This window comes from Perca flavescens, chromosome 11, assembly GCF_004354835.1.
Source record: "Perca flavescens isolate YP-PL-M2 chromosome 11, PFLA_1.0, whole genome shotgun sequence".
NCBI lineage: Eukaryota > Metazoa > Chordata > Actinopteri > Perciformes > Percidae > Perca > Perca flavescens.
This window is the reverse complement of record NC_041341.1, coordinates 29,266,750-29,287,066: the sequence shown is the minus strand read 5'-3', so window position 1 is coordinate 29,287,066 and position 20,317 is coordinate 29,266,750. Positions and strand designations below refer to the sequence as shown.

Here is a 20,317-nt window from a genome sequence, read left to right as displayed (position 1 = left end):
AAAATGTGAGGGGTGTACTCACTTTTGTGAGATACTGTAAATTCCAAGTAAAGGCCTGTCTGCCATTGAGGTAGGGAACAAACACATTTGAAAATACATGTGTGTGTCATTTCTGTTTTGCGCAGACATGTATTTCTGGAATACATTCAGCTACATCAAAACTGAAATTGGATCCAAATACTTGTTAGATGTGGGCCATGAGGTTGAATGCCAATATTTCTCACCATTAGTCTACCCCCTCCACGTCATGACATCAATAAACAGACCACTGACCCTGTGCTTCTAGCCTGTGGGATAGGAGTTTAACTTAATATTCACTAATACTCACCAGGACACAGAAAAACAAAATCTTTGTGCAAAACACACACACGCAGGCTTAATTACATACTGCAATTCAAGGTGTGGATGGAAATGTAAGCCTCTTAAAGTAAAACGCTGCAGAGAGGTGCTAAAAACTCACACCTGCCTCTGGTACAGCAGAACATCCTAATTTAGGCACATCTTTCATCACCACTTGGTCTGAGTGAGAGAGGGTGACGCCTGGGGAGAAAGAATTCTCAACCCTGGGAATAACAAGGAGTGTGTGTGTGTGTGTGTGTGTGTGTGTGTGTGTGTGTGTGTGTGTGTGTGTGTGTGTGTGTGTGTGTGTGAGTGGGTTTGCCCATGGAGAGATGTCTCTTAGGCAAACACGCAGATGAAAAACTGACAGAGGGAACACAGTACACGGACAAAATAGTTAAACAACGGGGATGGGAATCTTTGGGAATTTTATAATTCGATTTGAACTATTGGGGTAATTTTTCACTTTAAATGTCAAATCTTGACTGTAATTGACATATTTCAGAGTGGTCCAAAGTGGTGGACCGACCGATCAACCTACCAACATTGCCATCATTAGAAAGTACCAAAAAAAAAAAGAAATATATATATATATATATATATATATATATATATATATATATATATATATATATATATATGTGTAAGATGATCTGTTTCCCACTGCTCTGATCATGAAGACCTATCCAAACGTTTAAAGAGAAGGAAACCACAGATTCGACAAGGGACAATAACAAGATGTAATGAATAGGCTAACTGTAATGAAATTAGTCATTATTATTGTAAGGAAATGTACTCAAATAATATATTGGAGTAGCAAGTCAAACTTTCAAAATATGGAATAAAACTGTGTGGAGTCTTTTGCAGGTTCCCTAAAGCAGGGGTCTTCAACGTTTTTTAAACCAAGGACCCCTTAACTGAAAGAGAGATGGAGCAGGGACCCCCTACTATATATATACATATGTATACAATTAAGTTGCATATTAAACTGGGCCTACAAAAGCGTGTAGGGCGGCCTTTTTTTGCATAGAATACTAAGCTATTAAAATAATAATTGTTGGCATGATTTTATAAATCATCTTTTAATGTTAAACATACCTGTGAATCCTTATTAACTGTATCTGTGGATGGCTACCTTAGTGACAACCTTACCTATAGGTTCTATCTATTTGCTAATAATATGTTGGATTCATGTTAAGACATTTACTTTTTTGGAAAAACTTTTAAAAATTAACAATAATTTTGGAGGCCCCCCTGCAGTAACTCTGAGGACCCCCTAGGGGTACCGGACCCCCTGTTGAAGATCACTGCCCTAAAGTGTTGTGAGGATTCTTAAAAACAAATCAGTAAATCAGTAAAAGCAGGGATGCAACGGTACCGACGCCAGTATCGGGTATCGGTCCGATGGCGTGCGCATGTACTCATACTTGTAGTCATGGAATTACTCTAATACTACCGCACCCGATACCACCTCATAGCAATGTGACAATAACTTCGTCAACTCCGTTAAGCCGGTATAGGCTACGGAAGAGGAGCAATGCCAGCCCTTTGGTGATTTTTGGCTGTAAAATAATAACTAGGCTCTTGCCCAATGCATGATTGCACTCGACGAGCAGCCATTGTCAGTAGTTAATAATACTGGGTTTAGACGTCTTCTCAGTGTACTGGAGCCGAGATTCCCAGCCGTCACCATATCACAGAAACCGTGATTCCAAAGCTGCTTTGAGAAAAAGCACGTCAGCAGCCTGTTGCCCGTAAACTTCACCGCTGATATTTGGAGTAGCGGCGTTAGCCCAATGTCTCTCATCAGCTTAACGGGCAAAAACATGAAGAAAGCCATATTTCAATCTGCTCCGTCTGCATGCGGTTTCTACACGACGCTGTTTAAACAACCACACTGTTACTCTGTAAATACAGATTGTTTTTATCATGAACAGGCTCAAGCGACAGCTCTCGGTGTGTAGTCTAACTGTTTTAACTGTCATAGTTTGCCACAAGTCTTTAAATCAAAGTCTTGTGAACTTAGCTGCTGGCGTAAACACACCATCCTCTCCGCTGGATCGGTAAATCCACATGGGTGCTTAACATGCACGTGAGCGACGTCATCGGACTTTGCGTTCTTCATTCTTTCTAAACTTCACTCACTATTTTGATATCAGGAATTATATGATTTATTTTATTGACACTAGCCCGGGGAAATTTCCAGGCCCAGGCACTGAGCTTTGAATAGGAAAAAAAAGGCACGGGACTTTGAAAATCCTGCTTTGTTCTAAGTGACAACAATATCAGAGAAGGCCAAAATCATCTGTGTGTCTGAAAACACCCTCGGACCGCAGAGGGATTACTAAGTACTCGTATCGGTACTCGGCATCGGCAAGTACCCAAATGTAAGTACTTGTACTTGTAGTTGATCTTACAAAAAGTGGTATTGGTGCATCCCTACGGCAAAGGATCAGCTGATTGTAAAGACATTCTAATAAAACCAGATATCAGTATCAGTTCTTATCAGACTGACTGTCTAAGAGCATACATACCCGCTGCTATGGCCTATTACAGATTTTTCCCAAATGGGAGTACAAGTACCACTAGGGGTACTTTGGAGTGTTGCAGGGGGTACATGAAACTTTTTTTATTCCTAAAATAATTATACTAATAATAAATTAATTTAGGGATGGATTATAAGCACGTAAGTGTTTTTCAGTAACAAGGTTGTTGTTTAGTAAATCAGACACTGATGCCACAGTGCTGTATTGTACCTAATGTTTGGGGTTACTTGGCTGAAAACATATTTCAAAATTGGGACACTAATAAAAAAAGTTTGAGAACCACTGGTCTATTAATTCGAGGTAAATCCCTCCCAGTGACTGTCACTGAAAGGAAACAGCGATGGAACTATGTGCATGACCAAATTTCCAAATATATTTTTAAAGGAAAACCCTAAAAAAAAAATAACATGTAATCAATCCTGCATGAAATTATTGAAATGCAGCTGTTTTTCTTCTTCTTTTTTTTTTAAATGGATCCATAATGTGGTATTAAGGGAAATACATGTTGTGACTGTTTGCTTTTGCAGAACAAATGATCTACATTTTAGGCACATAAACAAAGAAAACCGACAACATTCCACTGTGGTGTGCACAGATTTTCCACTTCTGTAAGGCCAATGCTTGTTTTCTGTTGCAAAAGCAAGCAGAAATTTTTTTTGACACTTTATTTGAAGGTATCTACATAAGAGTGACATGACACTGTCATGAACATGTCATAAAACATTATAAACAAGTCATAAACATTTATGACATAACGTGTCTTAAAAAAAACAAAATAGTTTAAGAACAAGTTCTTTACTATTAAAATATTTTGGTCTGCAGGGCTGTACCGGGTTTTGCAAGGTTTGCCGAAAAAAGAACTAAACTTTGTGGTGACGATCACATCGAAAAAGAAATAGTGTACTATAAAGTTTTTTGTCAATCATGGGTAATGTTTAAATGTTTTAACTGCGCTTTATTTGCGTATTTTATCTCTCAGTTCTTTAAATTCTTATACTGCACTGTAAAATGTATTCTTCTCTATTAAATTGTTTTTAATTGTGTTCTAACTGCTCTTTCATGTTTTATGTAGGGCTGCCACCTCTTTGTCGACTAATCGGTCGTTTTGGTCTTAGTCGACTAAGATTTCTTTAGTCGATTAGTCATTTTTTATGCTTATTCATGCTTAATTACTCATTTCCAAGAAACTCATGAGCACATTTATGGTAAATACAAGATTTAAAGTGGTGCTTTTGCAGGATTAATTGTGGAGAAACTCAGTTTTACAGATGGTTAATTAACTACATTTATATTGTGCTTTTCTAGTCTTAACCACCTCTCAAAGCGCATAGCTCTGTCAATTAAATCAACTAATCGATTAGTCGACAAAATGTGTTAGTCGACTAAGAATATCTTTAGTCGAGGACAGCCCTAGTTTTATGTAAAGCACTTTGAATTGCCCTATTGCTGAAATGTGCTATATAAATAAAGCTGCCTTGCCTTCTTTTAGTAAGTGTCATTCGGTTTTGTCATGACAAGTCAACATGGCATCATGACTTTGCGTAAACATACACGCCACTTTCCTAAAGCCAAATGGCGTGTTATCTGTATGCATTTTGAGCTATCCACGTGTAATGTATGTCTACGCTGTATACAGCAGATGTAAAGCGCCGAGAACGCGCCATACTATCACAAGAACAACATCATACACGTGTAAAAAAAATTAAATAATAAAAGTTGGGTTTAGGAGAGAACAAAGAACAAGGCAAGGTTTAGTAACACAAAAAAATAAAAAATAAAAACCATCACATGCTTAGGAAAACAATAAACGGTTGGGTTTAGGAAAGAAACATTGGGGAAGGCTTAAAAAAACGAAAAAAAAAAACGGTTGATAAACACCACACGCAGGACATGATCCCGGCTCTCCTGGGTGAAAGTCCTGTGTTTTACCCATCCATCACCCCAACCTACCTGCCTCCGCGGACTTCAGTCCTTTCATACTACTCGCTACGGCGATAATTCACACGTAACGTAGGTCAATGGAGGCCAAACGGCGTTGATAAACACGCTAAAAAGCGATTATGCGTCTTGATAACGTAAAGTTATGGTTAGGGTTAGAGTTAGGTTAGCGGTGTTCATGTGTCATGACAGTGTCATGTGTTCATTACAGTGTCACGTCACTCTTATGTAGAAAACTTGCAAGTGTTACCAAAAAACATCAGCAATTGAAAGACATGTCGAAAGTATTCTCAAAATAAATGAATGTACAGTACGTTAAATGAATTGTGTTCCAGGTGAGACAGATCCCACTATTTCCTGCTTTTGACTGACAGTGTGTGATTATACAGGGAACTTTTTTAAGATATTACCTAAAAACAGAAAACAGAGTGCGTGTTTTGATGATTGTTTGGGAAAGCGCATGAAGCTCCGGCATCACTGCAGCGGTTTCTGTACAAGATCTGACACAAATTGCCCAGGGGTAGAACAAATCCTGACCTGTTTTATAGAAACAAAGGGATCAAATTAAAATGTTCCCACTGAGTGAGCAGAGTACACAAATATGCCCCAATGGGCCAGCAGCACCTGCTAAGCTCTGCTCCCAGCAACCCTCCCATTTCTTTGCATCGTGTTTAGATCCACTGTGGTCTGAATCACTGGTTGTAGACTGTGGGTATAAGCCTGCCAGGACAGGACTTAAATAAGTCTTAGGCTACAGCCATTCAAATACGTTTTCATTTAATACGAAAACGATCTCCATCTTCAAGAGTGTTTTAGCACGATTCAGAAATAGCCAAATATTAAAGCGCCTGAAAACGCACATCACAGGCCCTTTCAGATACACTGAGCATGAGCGTGCGGTCGTGAATCGCTCAAATAATAGCTTGCCTCCTTGCGCATGTAGGCAGTAGGTCTGTCCTCGACTAAAGAAATTCTTAGTCGACTAACACTTATACAATTTTGTTGACTAATCGATTAGTTGATTTAATTGACAGAGCTGTGTACTTTGAGAGGTGGTTAAGACTAGAAAAGCACAATATAAATGTAGTTAATTAACCATCTGTAAAACTGAGTTTCTCCACAATTAATCCTGCAAAAGCACCACTTTAAATATTGTGTTTACCATAAATGTGCTCAGAAGTTTCTTGGAAATAAGTAATTAAGCATGAATAAGCATAAAAAATAACTAATCGACTAAAGAAATCTTAGTCGACTAAGACCAAAACGACCGATTAGTCGACTAATCGACTAAGAGGTGGCAGCCCTAGTAGGCAGTAGTAACATTATAAAATGCAGAATTCGACTGCAAAACAGCTGCTGGCCTTGACAACAAGGTCAATAATGTCTGTAATTCGTTATCCTTGTTGAATTAACCACCACTAGTCAAGGCTAATGTTGTTTTGTTTTCTTCTGGAAAAGGATGAGGTGACCGGGGCATGATAATTCAGGGAAGGACACGTCGTGACTGATAGGAACCCAATCAGGAAGCGAACGTGGGTGTCTACGTCATTCAATTCAATTTTATTTATAGTATCAAATAATAACAAGAGGTATCTCGAGACACTTTACAGATAGAGTAGGTCTAGACCACACTCTATAATTTCCAAATAGTACAGCAGATTAATGGTATATTTCAAGAGAATCGTTCAAATTGGTATAGAAGCATGAAATTTGGCACAGATACTCTCTAAGGGTCACTTTTTGGGAAAAAGGCATTGGCCAAAAATTCAACATGGCGGCCATTTTTTCAAGATGGCCGCTATTTCTGTCAAATGCTCATTATGTCAATCGTTCAAACAGTGATGTAGGCATAACATTTTGTGAAAATACTCTTTTAAGAATGTTTTTTTGGAAAACGGTGCTGGTCCCTCAAAAATTCAAGATGGCAACCTTTTTTCAAGATGGCCGCCATTTCTCTTGAATCCTTTCATACATTTTTGACAGAAATGGTGGCCATCTTGAAAATGCTCGCCATCCTGAATTTTTGAGTGGCACATACCTTTTTCCAAAAGAGTGTTCCTTGAAGAGTATTTCTGCCTAATTTTATAATTGCATCACCATATGAACAATTGAAATAATTAATATTCGACAGGAACGGTGGCCATCTTTAAAAATGGCGGCCATCTTGAATTTTTGAGGGACAAGCATCTATTTCCATTAACATGTCCTTTAGAGAGTATTTGTATCAAATTTTATGCTTGGATCACTGCTTGAATCATTGATATAATAAGCATTGAATAGCAATGGGTTATGATGAATAGTGGCGTAATAGTCACAATAAAGATAATGGAACAGTGACTACAATGGTAGTCGTAGTAGTTCATGTCATAGCCGGGCACAGCAGGGCGTTACAGGATGTAACGTGGCACAGCAGAGCATGGGTGACGCAGTGGACGCGGCAGGACGCAGCAGGACGTAGCCGGACATTACAGGGAAGAAGAAACAAGGATTCCAGGGAGTTAACTCCCCAGAGCTAGGTTAGTAACAAGTTTTTCTGGGACAGGATGCACATAAAAGAAAAAAAAAAAAAAAAAGAGAGAGCAGCTCATTGTGTCATAAGAAGGAAGGAACTTCCCCGGCAGTATAAAATAATAATAGAATGACTAAGAGAGGCAGGTTAAAGAGAGATGCCTGGTCGGGCTAGAACTCTCCCCAACCGGATCGGGCTGTACTGGCCTGCCTTCCTCTACTCTCACTATATTCATCATCATTTTAAAAAGTCTCCGTTTCCGCCCGTCCAGACTAAAACGCAACCCCAGAGTTCTCAAACCAAAACGAGGTCAGCAGCATTTTCAAGTCTTCCGTTTTAGGGATTCTAAAACGCTGAGGTAGTGTGTAGTGAGGTAGTTTGGGCCAAAAGTGAAAGAAAAAAAAAAATCAATCAATCTCATTGTAGCTGATAACCCATTTACAGATTCTTTACTAGTGGTGTTCAGGGACTTCAAATGGGCCTCAAAGGACCCAAACAAACAGATTTTGCTGAATTTGTAACTTTCATAGCCATAATAAAAAAAAAGGAAGCAAGGAGATGGAAAAGCTGTTCTTTTCTACTAATTATATTTAGCCAGAAGGTATTGTTGTTAATTGAGGAAGTCTATCTCAGACTGCTGGGGTTTTACCTTTTCACCCCGAGTCATTCCAACACAGACAAAAACTATTTACATGGCCAAATCTGAGGATCATTAACCCTTTCAAACAGGAGCGCTGAAGCGAGCTCCCCAGGACAGCACTAAGAGGCACTCTATTTTCCTTAATGGTGTTCCTCTTTTTCCTTCTATATATAGCCATATCACCAAGGGCTCCGTGCAGAGCTCCATAGAATATGGAGGACGAGACGGAAACGGAGAGGGTTGATGAATATGAAAAGGACAAGCAAGCGGAGGAGAGGGGATCTTCATTCCTTTATCCAGCTACAGACTCTCTTCAGACATTTAAAAGTTTAAAGAACAATGCGCTGCTCGCAGGTAGAGGATTTACTGTCTGCCTGTACTTTCTGTAAAAGCACGAGGCCAAGGAGCACAGTAGAGCTTAGAAAACAAGAAAAGACTGTTTTCACAGCTTCTCTGTGTGGCCGTGAATTATTGATGGGTTTACCCTAATCCACTGCGAATACATGTACAGCCACATCATGACACAATCCATGTTTTCGGGGGTGATACACACATACATAGGACAGCTATGACGTGAACATTTGTGGCGGTTTCTATTCTTGTGCATATGTTCATAAAGCCTTGAAGAGATTGTGTTGAAAAAGCACCATAGTGGCTATACAGAGCGACATGGCAGCCCCCTAGCCGTACCCTAGGGCAGTGTGCCTTTTCCCCCAGTATGCTGGAGATCTACTGCAATTTCATGTTAAGGCGAGGACAGGTACACTTCTGTGTTACGTTAAATAAAAATAAAAAACATCTGGGAGAAACGGAGAACAGAGCTTGATCAGGGATATTCTCCTAAAGCTTGACAGAGATGTATTGTATGCATGCTTTCCAAATGTTTTATTCAAACTTAATAGTAAATGGATTGTGCAGATGCAAAACCAAATTCTTCTAGAGGGAACAAGGCCAGCCTGCTACATGCTATGTAGTGTGAAAGGGGTAAATGGTTGTCTAAAACAATACCGATACAACTCAAGTTGTAATTCTGTTTGTAAGGTCAAAATAAGACAGATGTATATTTTAAAAGGTCCTATGACATGCTGCTTTTTGGATGCTTTTATGTAGGCCTTAGTGGTCCCCTAATACTGTATCTGGTGCAGAATTACAGCCACTAGAGCCAGTCCCACAATGAGCTTTCATTAGTATGTGCCATTTCTGTGTCTGTGGCTTTAAATGCTATCGAGGAGGAGAGAAGGGGGGGGCAAGGTGGAGGGTGGGGGTTGGCCTTGACCAACTGCCATGCTTCGCTCGTATTCAAGCCATGATGTCTCTCTCTTTCTCATGGGTGGGCCAAATTCTCTAGGCGGGCAAAGCAGAGAAAGAGGAGATAATCTTCCTCCTTATGACCTCATAAGGAGAAGATTCCAGATCCTCATCTGAGCTTTCATTTTCTCAAAGGCAGAGCAGGATACCCAGGGCTCTGTTTACACCTATCACCATTTCTAGCCACTGGGGGACCATAGGCAGGCTGGGGGAACGCATATTTATGTTAAAAAACCTCATAAAGTGAAATGTTCATGCCATGAGACCTTTAAGAATTTGTTGAATTTGTAAGTGTGATTCATCTGGCTGTACTTTTTCAAGGTAGGCGTAACCCATTTTGGTGTCAGTCAACATTTTCACTTTTATTTAGTAATTTCACCCGGTTTCAGTTATTGACTTTATTGAGCTTTTGACTTACCACGCACAAAATGAAGGAGAGTGGATGTGGAAGTGAAATATATATTAACTTGGGAAAACAACAATAATCGGGATCTCTAAAGGGCTTTCTGCGTTTTCACAAGTTTTTTTTTTTTGTCTCTAATGATGGTACTTGGAACACTTTAGTATATTAGCTGTGTATGGCTATTAGTTCAGCAATTAAGACACCAAAAAAACACTGTGGAAAGCAAGGCTGCTCTTAATCATTCCTGACAACTTCAAAAATGTTATTAATATAGGATTTGGTCAACATCATATATGTTGTCAAGGATGATAAGGAACTACTTATTTTCCTTGTCCCTGATAATCTTACAATAAGGGCCAACTTCATCTTCCAAAAAGGTGTAATATATAGGAAGAAATTGGGATTGCCAAGCATGCTCAGGGAACCAACACTATAGATGCTGAGTCAGGTGCTTGACAGAAAATAAAAAAAAGTCAATAACCAGCAGCAAAGACTTCTTAGAGCTAGCATTTACCAATATTATCCTTTACAATGACTAACATCCATCCCTACCTCAAACACAAAAGTAACAATTAGATGGCCTATACTGCTGAATTTAACCCCCTTACCTACTCTAGTGGAGCAGCTTTGTGTCCACGGAATTGTGGTTGGAGTGGGAAGCCTGCAGTTCTGAATGAGTGCAACCATTTAAATGTGAAGTAGAGCAGCGAGGGAGCAATGCATGAATATTCAGCCAGACGTACCTCAACCAGCAAAGTTAACAGAACATAAATAAACAATGATGTTCATTTAGTCATATTGATTTCATTCATATCACCTAAAAGCAGTTACTCCTTTTAATGTCGCTTCATGATAGAATTCAGAGTGAGACTCCCACAAAGGGCAACGCAGTAATGGCAAGTTGGAAACGTACCCAAACAAGAACGGTCTCATACTAGGCTCATGCTGATTGGCGATTGGAGCACATATATCAACAATTAAAGGGATAATCGACGATGTGGTTTTACTACACCAATATTAAAGGTGCCCTGCCACACGTATTTCATTACTTTGTGGTAATGTCTGAAGTTGTACGATAGAAAGCCTACAGGAAGACTCAGCTTGATTTCTGCCAGTTCTCAATATTCAACAAGCTAAGCTGTTTCAATCTGATTGGCTAACAGCTAGCCAATGAGAGCCTGGCTGTCAGAATCCTTTACCCAGCCCAACTGGGCGAGCTAATTAGTAATGAGCTCAGGCAATATGATGTCAGACTGACCAGCTTTTGTAACTGGCCTGATTTCTCCGCTTATTTCTTTTCAGTGGCTAGAGCTGACAGAGGAGGTAGCAGTTCATGTTCACATTCACCACATAGCACAAACACATCTGGACTTAACAGATTTCAAAAAAGGCAAGTAAAAACGTTTTTTGTGTAGCAGGGCACCTTTAAGGTAACCTGACTCCGCCAGATGGATTGCTTCGCATTTGCTCGGCATATCCATCTGGGAACTTTCCGTTGGAGAACTTTTGGAAAGGGGTGAAAATACTGGTTAGCTGATTGGATGAAGCATCTGTCTATCACCTATGTTGGTTATAGACAGGCCAAATCAACCAATCAGATCCACGAAGCGTATGAAAATACAACCACAAGCCCGCCCCTGCTGCTGCAGGCAAAGCATAGCTCGTTAGCTCAGCAAGCAAGCAACATGTCAGTAAAGGATATTTGCTGTTTGTGTAACGAGAATTTAGGAATAAAAGGCACCCTTTCAGGTTCCTGGACCGCTGTCTGAAAATCCTGGTTAGCTGATTGGATAAACCATCTGTCTATCACCAACTAACCCGCCTCAAAACCAACGCTGATTGGCCCGGTCGTTTGGCTAACGTCTCCAAATTTTCTCTATCTCAAGATGCCAGACTGATCTGCGAGTGGAAAACTGGAGCTTGCGAGATCAGGACGGTCTCACGAGGCTACCTTTAAGGTATTTTTAACTAACTTACTAACAGAACTAAGGTGTTGTAAAAAAAAAATTATGATTTAGAGAGGTTTCTGGTGGAGCGCCATGTCCGCCCGCTGCGCCCCATTAACTGTCGCATGTGAATTTTGAATCCTTAATTGCAAACCTTTTTGCCATCTGACCACGATTGGACGATATAAAAATTGAAATGATCGCCCAGCCCTATTTCATAAGGAGCACACACCTGATTTTTAACCCAGCAGGAAGACCATTCTCAGAGTGGCTCAAGCATTTTCTCCCTCTGCAAATATTCTGCACCATATGCCTTTTCTTGCTATAGGAATACATTGTACAATAATGTTGCATTTCTTTCTTCCTCCATTTCTTTTTTGCATTTAATGAAAACTTGAAGATTATTTGACATACATGCTCAAAGAGTAATAACAGACAAGCAGTAATATGTGGGCTGGTCTACGTCGCAATTTTGCCAATGAATGGTCCAGTTAACCATGACCTGATCCTGGTGGCCTTGTACTACCCCACGTAGTGCTAACGTGTGTGTGTGTGTGTGTGTGTGTGTGTGTGTGTGTGTGTGTGTGTGTGTGTGTGTGTGTGTGTGTGTGTGTGTGTGTGTGTGTGTACAGCATGGACTGTAATGTCACATTCACGCTCTGATGCTAACCTCGTCTGGCATATGCGTTAGCCCTTCCCGGAGAACTCGTCTCCAGTAAAAATAAAAAGATGATACAGAACCCATTCTTTTTTTTCTTTTTAAAATGGTGCAGACTGTTATCGTTTTCCCCAAAGTAAATATTAATACGTTATGCACTCACATGTGTGTTGAGTGTGTTAACGCAGCCTATAGTGCATAAATAATGGCCACTACATGCGGCTTGTGCTCACCACAATTTGGTGACAGGGGTGATGGGGCGGCATCGACGCCCCCCCCCTCAGGGAAGTGCAGAATGTCTCAGCCATACAAGCCAGGGACATGCTGCTTTATTTGCACAAACCCCTACCCCGCACCATCATCACTCCATCTTCCAAAGTTACAGCCTGTTGTCCTGTACTGAAGTATGTTTATCACTAGGCCAGACAAACTGATTTGAACAAAAACCATCTATTTGGGCTTCCAAATCTGTACCTAGTGAAAAGATCGGACCTACTCGGCCTACAGGAGCTCAGTAAGACAGAGGTGTGATTCCCACGTGATCCACAAAGTCTGTGAGACTGTATGGTGGAATGGGTAAAAAGTATATTTGGATTATTGTTGGTCTGCAAAGCAAAGTGCACTGAACATGACCAATACCCTTCACATCAAGGGGAACTCAGAAGACGAGCGGAGTTGCTCTAGTAGACTCTGTACCAACGAATGGCACGACAGACGGAAAAGGAGTCTTGCTAAAAAATGCAAACGTTCTCAGCAGATGTTGGCTGACTTTGCCTTTTCCTCCAAACTTTAAATCAGTCCCACCAGGATTTCGCCATGTCGCCAATTCACGCAACTTCAACCAATCCCAGGGAATTTGGTGCGACTCGCAATTTTAACCAATCACCGCAACTTTTCCGCAAATTTGACCAATAACTGGAGTTTCCCATGACTTCAACCAATCCCAGCAGTCCCACGTGCACTCTGAGAGCCAATGACCAAGCAGGAGTGAGAACAGGTCAAAATAATTTCCTTGTTTCTGACATGAAGACGAGACAAGTGTGACTCGAACATCTCATATTTACCAACAAAACGTACAGCAAAAGACCGTGCAAAACATTTCAGACCGTCCTGCCAACCTGTATACATTTTAACATCGATGTACGCTGTAACCATTTTTCACTCTAAAGTCGCTGAAAAGCTGCTGCTGTTTCAATCCTGTTGGCTTTCTGCAGCGGGCGGGGCTGCTCTGTTCCCCCCGCGACCGACGCGTGTGCGCACACACACACACAGACACACACACACACGTCACAGACGCACACAGTGGATGCAGGAAAAACCGGAGATGAGACGACCCAATGACCTAAATTGAGGACAGCTACACTCGTTATTGTAAGTGCAATGATAAGTTAAAGTCCAATAAGTACTTCAAACATTCAAACCGTATGAATGTGTGTCCCAGGCCAGGATAGGACATTAACTAACATTATTACATGGCTTGGTTGAATTCTAATGTAGAATGCGGTCTGTTATTTCTTGATAACAGACCGCTGCTAAGGATAACACACCGTTGCCATGCAAAAGCAGAGCGTTGCCATGGACGCAGTTCTGTTCACTCTAGAGGACAGCTATCAATCAATCCGCTGAAAGAAATAGATAGTTAGCCTATCAGCTGTGGCAAAAAGTGGGTGCAGAAACTTCTGTCCTCCAATTCAAGCAATGACAGCAGATCTGATGAGCGTCTATCGCTAGTATCTTTCTATACCGTCTATGATCGCTAGTTACGCAGTAACAGCCGTAGGGACAATTAGTTAGCTTACATTGCAACTTGTTTAACGTTAACTTACAGGTGTGTCAACATGCAGCTGCTCTGCAAAAAGGAAACAAGATGAATGAGGACATAAACGTCCACATAAATATTCCCAAAGAAGCCATTCACCGTGTCTCACTTCACCGTCAACAGAAATGTTCAGTTTAATGTAAATTAGAGCAGCCGATAGCCCGCTAGCTAACTACAACGCTTCAGCTAATGTTGTGTCAATTCCTGCAGTGATTTAAACAGCAGCTGGGTCATTTGTCCACCACGGCAGCACCCCATAAAATATACGGCTACTACCACAGCCCGTAAGGTGGTGTTGAGTAGCTAATAGCCGAAGGATTGCATTACAGAGTTTTTACGTTGCTATGGACTCAGGATTCCAACCGTAGAGACGGAACGGACTATTTTCTCTAGTGGAAGAAATACAATCGTATATAAATCAATAAACTCCCATTTAAATTAATATTTTGTCAAGTTATTAGTCAAATTATTGATTTATTTGGTAAGTAGCCATGTAATAAGCGGGATAATGTAGAACGAGGCGGTTGTTATAGCGAATACAACCCCTTCAGGCTGATTCAAGTCCTAATCACCCTGTCGGGGATGTATTCGCTATAACAACCGCCTCGCTCTACATTATCCCTTACATGTAAAGATCAACAAGCTACTGACACATATGTTCAAATTTGATTAATTCAATAAATTATTATGTTTTGTCTTAAATCCACCAGCTATTTTCATATTATACCAACATTAGCAGCATCCTGAGCCTTTTTGGTAAGGTTACTAGGAAATCTCAGCACAGAGTAGTTTTATTCTCCTGAAACAAGTTTCCTTTTTATTTTTAAAGAACTATACAAAAATAATTTCACTGTCTCCCGCAACTTCATTGCAACAAACATACAAAAGAAATCGCAACTTTTATCGCAATTCAAGGATTGACTGGTTGACGCAATGCCATGAAATGCTAGCTGCATTTTACTTAAATCAATAACTGAGTGAGAAAAGGAAACAGGATGCCCGTTGCGTTTCAGGAAGAGTACACAGGACAAAGGCTGAATACTTGTAAGCCGAAAACAGCACGCAAGTGGCCACTGATAAGGAGCACAAGGGAAGTCGAGAGAGTTCCCTTAGGAAATGTATTCATGTCAAACTGTTCAAAAGTGCGGTTGGACCAAATGTGGGACTCCTGCTTGTAATCAGAACATCGCTAATTGGAGAACCATGCATCCCTGCAGACAGGTGGCTTGTTATCATCCACATCACTGTTTATGGAATTGTTCATGACACTTATAGTATAATCACTCCTGAGCTAAGGGAAGTCAAATTAGCTAAACATGGTCCTATCAACCTTGCTGACATTTGTTTTTGCAGCGCTAATCCTGCTGGGGACATCAAATATGTTTGGAAAGCAATCCAGAGTGGAAGGCAGCTAAAGCGATTTCATTTCATGAAAACGATGCGTTCAAATATTTTGCATGCAAACAATTACTGGCCAATCTAGCAGGCCCTCTTCTCGCCAAAAGGGACAATTTGCCCAAATTTGCTGCTTGGCAGGTTGTTTATTTGCTCTGGCAAACACCAGAATTCCTGACAGTTTTTATGATAATCATTGGAAACACCAAACTTGCTGCTATGGTCACTGAGAAGGGAAAGCAAAGCTATACAAACTGTCAAACAAAACATGACCTTTCTCCGAAGGTTGATTATTACGGTTGATTAGGTAATCAATCATATTTATGTAGGCCTTTATTTGCTGACGATCAGCTAAAATACTTGCATTGGAGTAACAGATGGTGTTTATCCAGCAGCTTACCACAGTAAGAACTGACATTGAGCCCCTGTGGTCTTCGTCAAAAGTGTATGCTCATCAGCACCCATCAGCATGCAAATCCTGAGGAAATGCATTGTCTTTTCATAGTGCCTTATCCCCATGATGCAGCAATGGTGTATTCATCAGGGCTCAAACAGAAATGTCATCAGGGCAGAGAACATAAGTATCGATCACAGGAGCAATAATGTCCATATGGAGCTGTGTGAAGGGGATGGTTATGATTTTTGTAGCCTGCAGGTATGCATTATAGGAGCATTAACGGAGAGTCCGCTGACAGCCAGCAACAATTTATTAGCACGAGTAGCAGCAGTAGCAGCCCCTCTGCTGTTGCTGCATGGGTCCACTAACACAGAGCCATACAGCTTTCCTGGAATGGCACAATGCAGCAGAGTGAACTTTACACACACGCACACGCACACGCACACACACACACACACACACACACACACACACACACACACACACACACACACACACAGTCAGTTTGGCATGGTACTCTCAGTGCTTGTTCTGAGCTGTTTTTCCATCTTTAAAGCCACCTCAGCAAGTGGAGCAGTACTGCAGCAGTTATATGAAATACACAGAAATTGGGATTTTGTAAAACCTCCATTACTCCCTTTAACTCAGCAAATCAGCTTTTCCCACAGCTGCGCTAAAGATTCAATCATTCTCCGTTTTTTCTTTAAACGAAAGCAAGAGTTTGTCAGCCAAATGCTTGTCCTGCATTGCTTTTCTGCAAAATAATCCAACCATGCTGCATAATTGTTTAAAGGAAAATGTAACTCTTTGAGTCTTTGAAATGACTGTGCCGGGCGACCTCTAGCTCACATGGTAGAGCGTGCACCCGCTATAGGTCTGTGCAATAAATCAAATTTTAATCACGATTACGATTTCTGCTCCTAACAATCACAAAAACCATGTGAGAACACAATTATTTAGCACATTGTGTTTTGGAAGTAAACTCTTATTTTGTCTCCAAAACAAGTTCCAATGGGAAAGGTATTAGGGGAAATTTCACAGTTGAAAGTGTTTCACTGTTTTTTTTAATCTAAATAAATGCAGCTTTTTTCCAAAAGTCAATGAGTTATCATGTTAAACATGATTTCAATATTGACCAAAATAGTAGCGATTGTGATTTTTTTTCCATATTCAAGCAGCCCTACATGCACCCCATGTGTAGGCTGAGTCCTTGGCAGAGGCCCAGGTTTGACTCCAACCCACGGGCCTTTGCTGCATGTCATCCATTCGTTTCTCTCTCCCCCCTTCTCCTGTCATTTAATAATTCAAAAACTATAATAATAACAATAAATGTTTAATAATAAATAAAATAGTGGCTATGCCCCTAAATGTTTAAATGTGTGGAGCTCTGACAGAAATCTGAAACATATGTTTGAGGTAACGTTAGTAAAACTATATATATATATATATATATATATATATATATATATATATATATATCGCTGAATTTCTATAGTTAATCGCAATTAATCACATGTTTTATCACATGATTAAAATTAAATTATTTTGCATTTCAGAACTGTTTTTAAGTATATTAACAATGGAAAGCAATTCTTACCAGTGTATATTGATTGGGAATCAGATGAATGCAAGGAAAGTGACTTTATGAACTTGATTTTAAGATTTGTATTTGTTTATTATTTATTTATTTACTGTAAACAAAAGAATAATTTGTGAATCTAGTCACACATTTGAATCTTGAGTCAATATTAGGGTTGGGTATTGTTTGGTTTGGATACCGGTGCTAAAGCGGTACTTTTAAAACGGTACCGGTGCCTTAACAGTGCCTGAACCGATACTTTTTAAGAAAGTAAAAAAAAAAAAGAAGGGTACTAAACAACAGTTTGCGACATTAAAGGACGGCTTGTTTATTGCTAAGGCCATATGGTCAAAATTAAATGATTTAATAATAATGTAATAACTAATTTCACTAGTAAATAGCTGTTGAACGACAAAAACAACCACCAGATGGGAAAAGGGCATTTAACAATAACTTTGAATGCACCACAAGGCTGCAGGTTACCAGTTTCATTGAACGCACCGTCATTGTTTTTCTGACAAGGGCAGCTGCAGATTGTTACATCCCGGTGTCGGAATCCTCTACAGTGAAATACAGACAAACTTTAGGCCTACACCGTTTAGCGTTAGCTGTCAGCATTGTAACCGTGTTTAATCCAGCTACTAGCTAGCGGCAGGCTAACGTTAGCTGCTGTCAAGTGTAGTGTTAACTAGAGTCACGTGCAGCGATGTTTCTGTTGCCTGTAACGTCTGTTTCAGAGCATCAGAGAGAAGCGCAGGCATATCAGTGGCACCGGAATGAGGCACCGAAATCCGCGTTGCTATTCCTGCAGCAGCAGGATGTGTTACGAGGAAGTATGGCAGAGTGCGGCAAAAGGGTCCAAATAGTAGCCTGTTAGGCACGACGCAAAGCCGAGCGAGGTGAAAATAAATTAATAAATGGCGGCATGCAATTAATGCGATAAAAAAAATCAACGCGTAATGCTCGGGCCTTAATCGCATCGTGATTTAATCGCATCGCGATTTAACGCGTTAATGCTGACAGCCCTACTATACATATTATTTTTTTTAACACAAACATTTGGAAAAAGATAAATGTCTCAGAAAATTACATTGGGATCTGTTTCAGTTTCACTGTGTGTGTCTGCATTCTGGTGGCCGAATTTGACATGATAATGACACGCAATAATGCCAGAGCATGCACAGGTTAAGGTGCATTGTGGGAAACTTCACTCTCTGGATTCATTACTTGCAGAAATACAGTAGTATTCCCGCTCATAGCAATATCATATTTCTTCTTTTTATTATTTTACTTGTGCTTAAAGCAACAGGGGAATCAGAAGGTGTTACTGACTTTTCAATAATGCAGTTGTTACACTTTTAGGCAGGAATTACTAGCTTTCGCAAAACAGCGGTCGGATAAGAGGCACGTCTAAAATACCTTTGCATTGTACTGCAATGTACAATACTGAATATATGTAGCCGACGTTGTTTAATCTTTTTTTCGCTAACTGCCGTCCAACAGGGCTATGCAAACGTGTTTACAGCGACAAGAGCAGATTCAAACACTTCGACGTCCACCTGCATGTTAATTCAATATTTTGTAGCAGCTAGCATAGCATTATAATTACTGTATCTCTGTACGTTGTACATGATGCGGTCTCCCTGGTAGACCTTCACAGGACCACTGACATGGTAAAGCTGAGGAAAGATGACAGCCATATACCCCACTGTCGCACTGCATACACAAAAGGTTATTTCGCAACGCCTACAGAGGAAGAAGTACATATTTGTTGGTTAACGGCTGATGTGATTTTGACCGGTGAGTCCCCGTGTCTGCGCTGTTCCGAGGATCACCAGCCTATTATTACATAAACACAACCGGAACCCAAATCAGCAACACCGTTTTCATCCTCCGCAGCCCCAAAAATAACAAGCTAACAGCCTACTCACGGTTCGTGCTGTAACGGAAAGTTAGGGTCTCCGGATACGCTGGAATCTTCTCCGCCGCTTCACTTCGCAAAACACAGAAGACTGTTTTCATCCGTGTCGTCGCTGGCGTTGGAGGAAAAAACGAGCAGAGACTGAGAGCGGTTTGTTGTACGGTCGCATGTACTGCAGTGTCCACAGACTGCTGTCTTCTTCGTCTTGATATTTTGATGCGGTCGGTAAAGGGAATGGTGCATTAGCGCCGCCGTGTGGTGTGGAGTCAATGCAGGCCGGTCAGGAGAATCCAATACTGTGTTCCTGCAGTAGCCTGCCGGAGGCTGCATTTTCAGCACCGCATTTCTAGGGCTCTATGGTTTTCAAGGGTCAAAAGGTTAATTCCAACAATAAGCAACTTTTTTTTGTCAAAATATTAAGTTTAAAAAGGTTTTTCCACCTGGAATTCAACTTGGTTGCTAAGAGTTAGGCCTACATGTTGGGCAATTTTTGTTATTATCATGTGACACGGTAAACAGGAGAATGAGAGTTAATTATTTCTTGTCTGCCGTTTCTGTTCTTCACATTATTGAATACTTTCAACAGTCTCAATGATTCCTGCAAGACAGAGAGACAGAGAGAGAGACATGTCAATAAATCAAATTGAATTTAATTGAATTGACAGAGAGAGAGAGACAGAGAGAGAGAGAGAGAGAGAGAGAGAGAGAGAGAGAGAGATGCAAGAAAACAATAGAAATTACATGTTATTAACATTTGACTTTTCCTGACCCTTCAATATTGAAAATGACATTATGAAGTAGCCTAGGTAAGAGCACTACCTTTTAATTGAGTGAGCTTCCTTCTTTTCTCATTTGTCTTTCCAATTATCTGCAGAATTCCTCCACTTCACTGAAATAGTAAATGGACAACATAATCACT

General features: G+C 40.5%; 1 protein-coding gene across 2 annotated transcripts in view; it reads right to left on the bottom strand.

The window, feature by feature from the left end:
- Nucleotides 1–19,726, bottom strand: part of adarb1b (adenosine deaminase RNA specific B1b) — a 150,125-nt gene extending 130,399 nt beyond the window's left edge. Inside the window, exon 1 of one of the 2 annotated variants that reach the window (XM_028591790.1) lies at nucleotides 19,409–19,726. In XM_028591790.1, the coding sequence (XP_028447591.1) occupies nucleotides 19,409–19,499 (91 nt within the window). In that variant the 5' untranslated portion in view covers nucleotides 19,500–19,726. The remainder of the gene's footprint in view (nucleotides 1–19,408) is intronic. The other variant, XM_028591791.1, reaches the window with a different exon arrangement.
- Nucleotides 19,727–20,317: the final 591 nt, after the last annotated feature.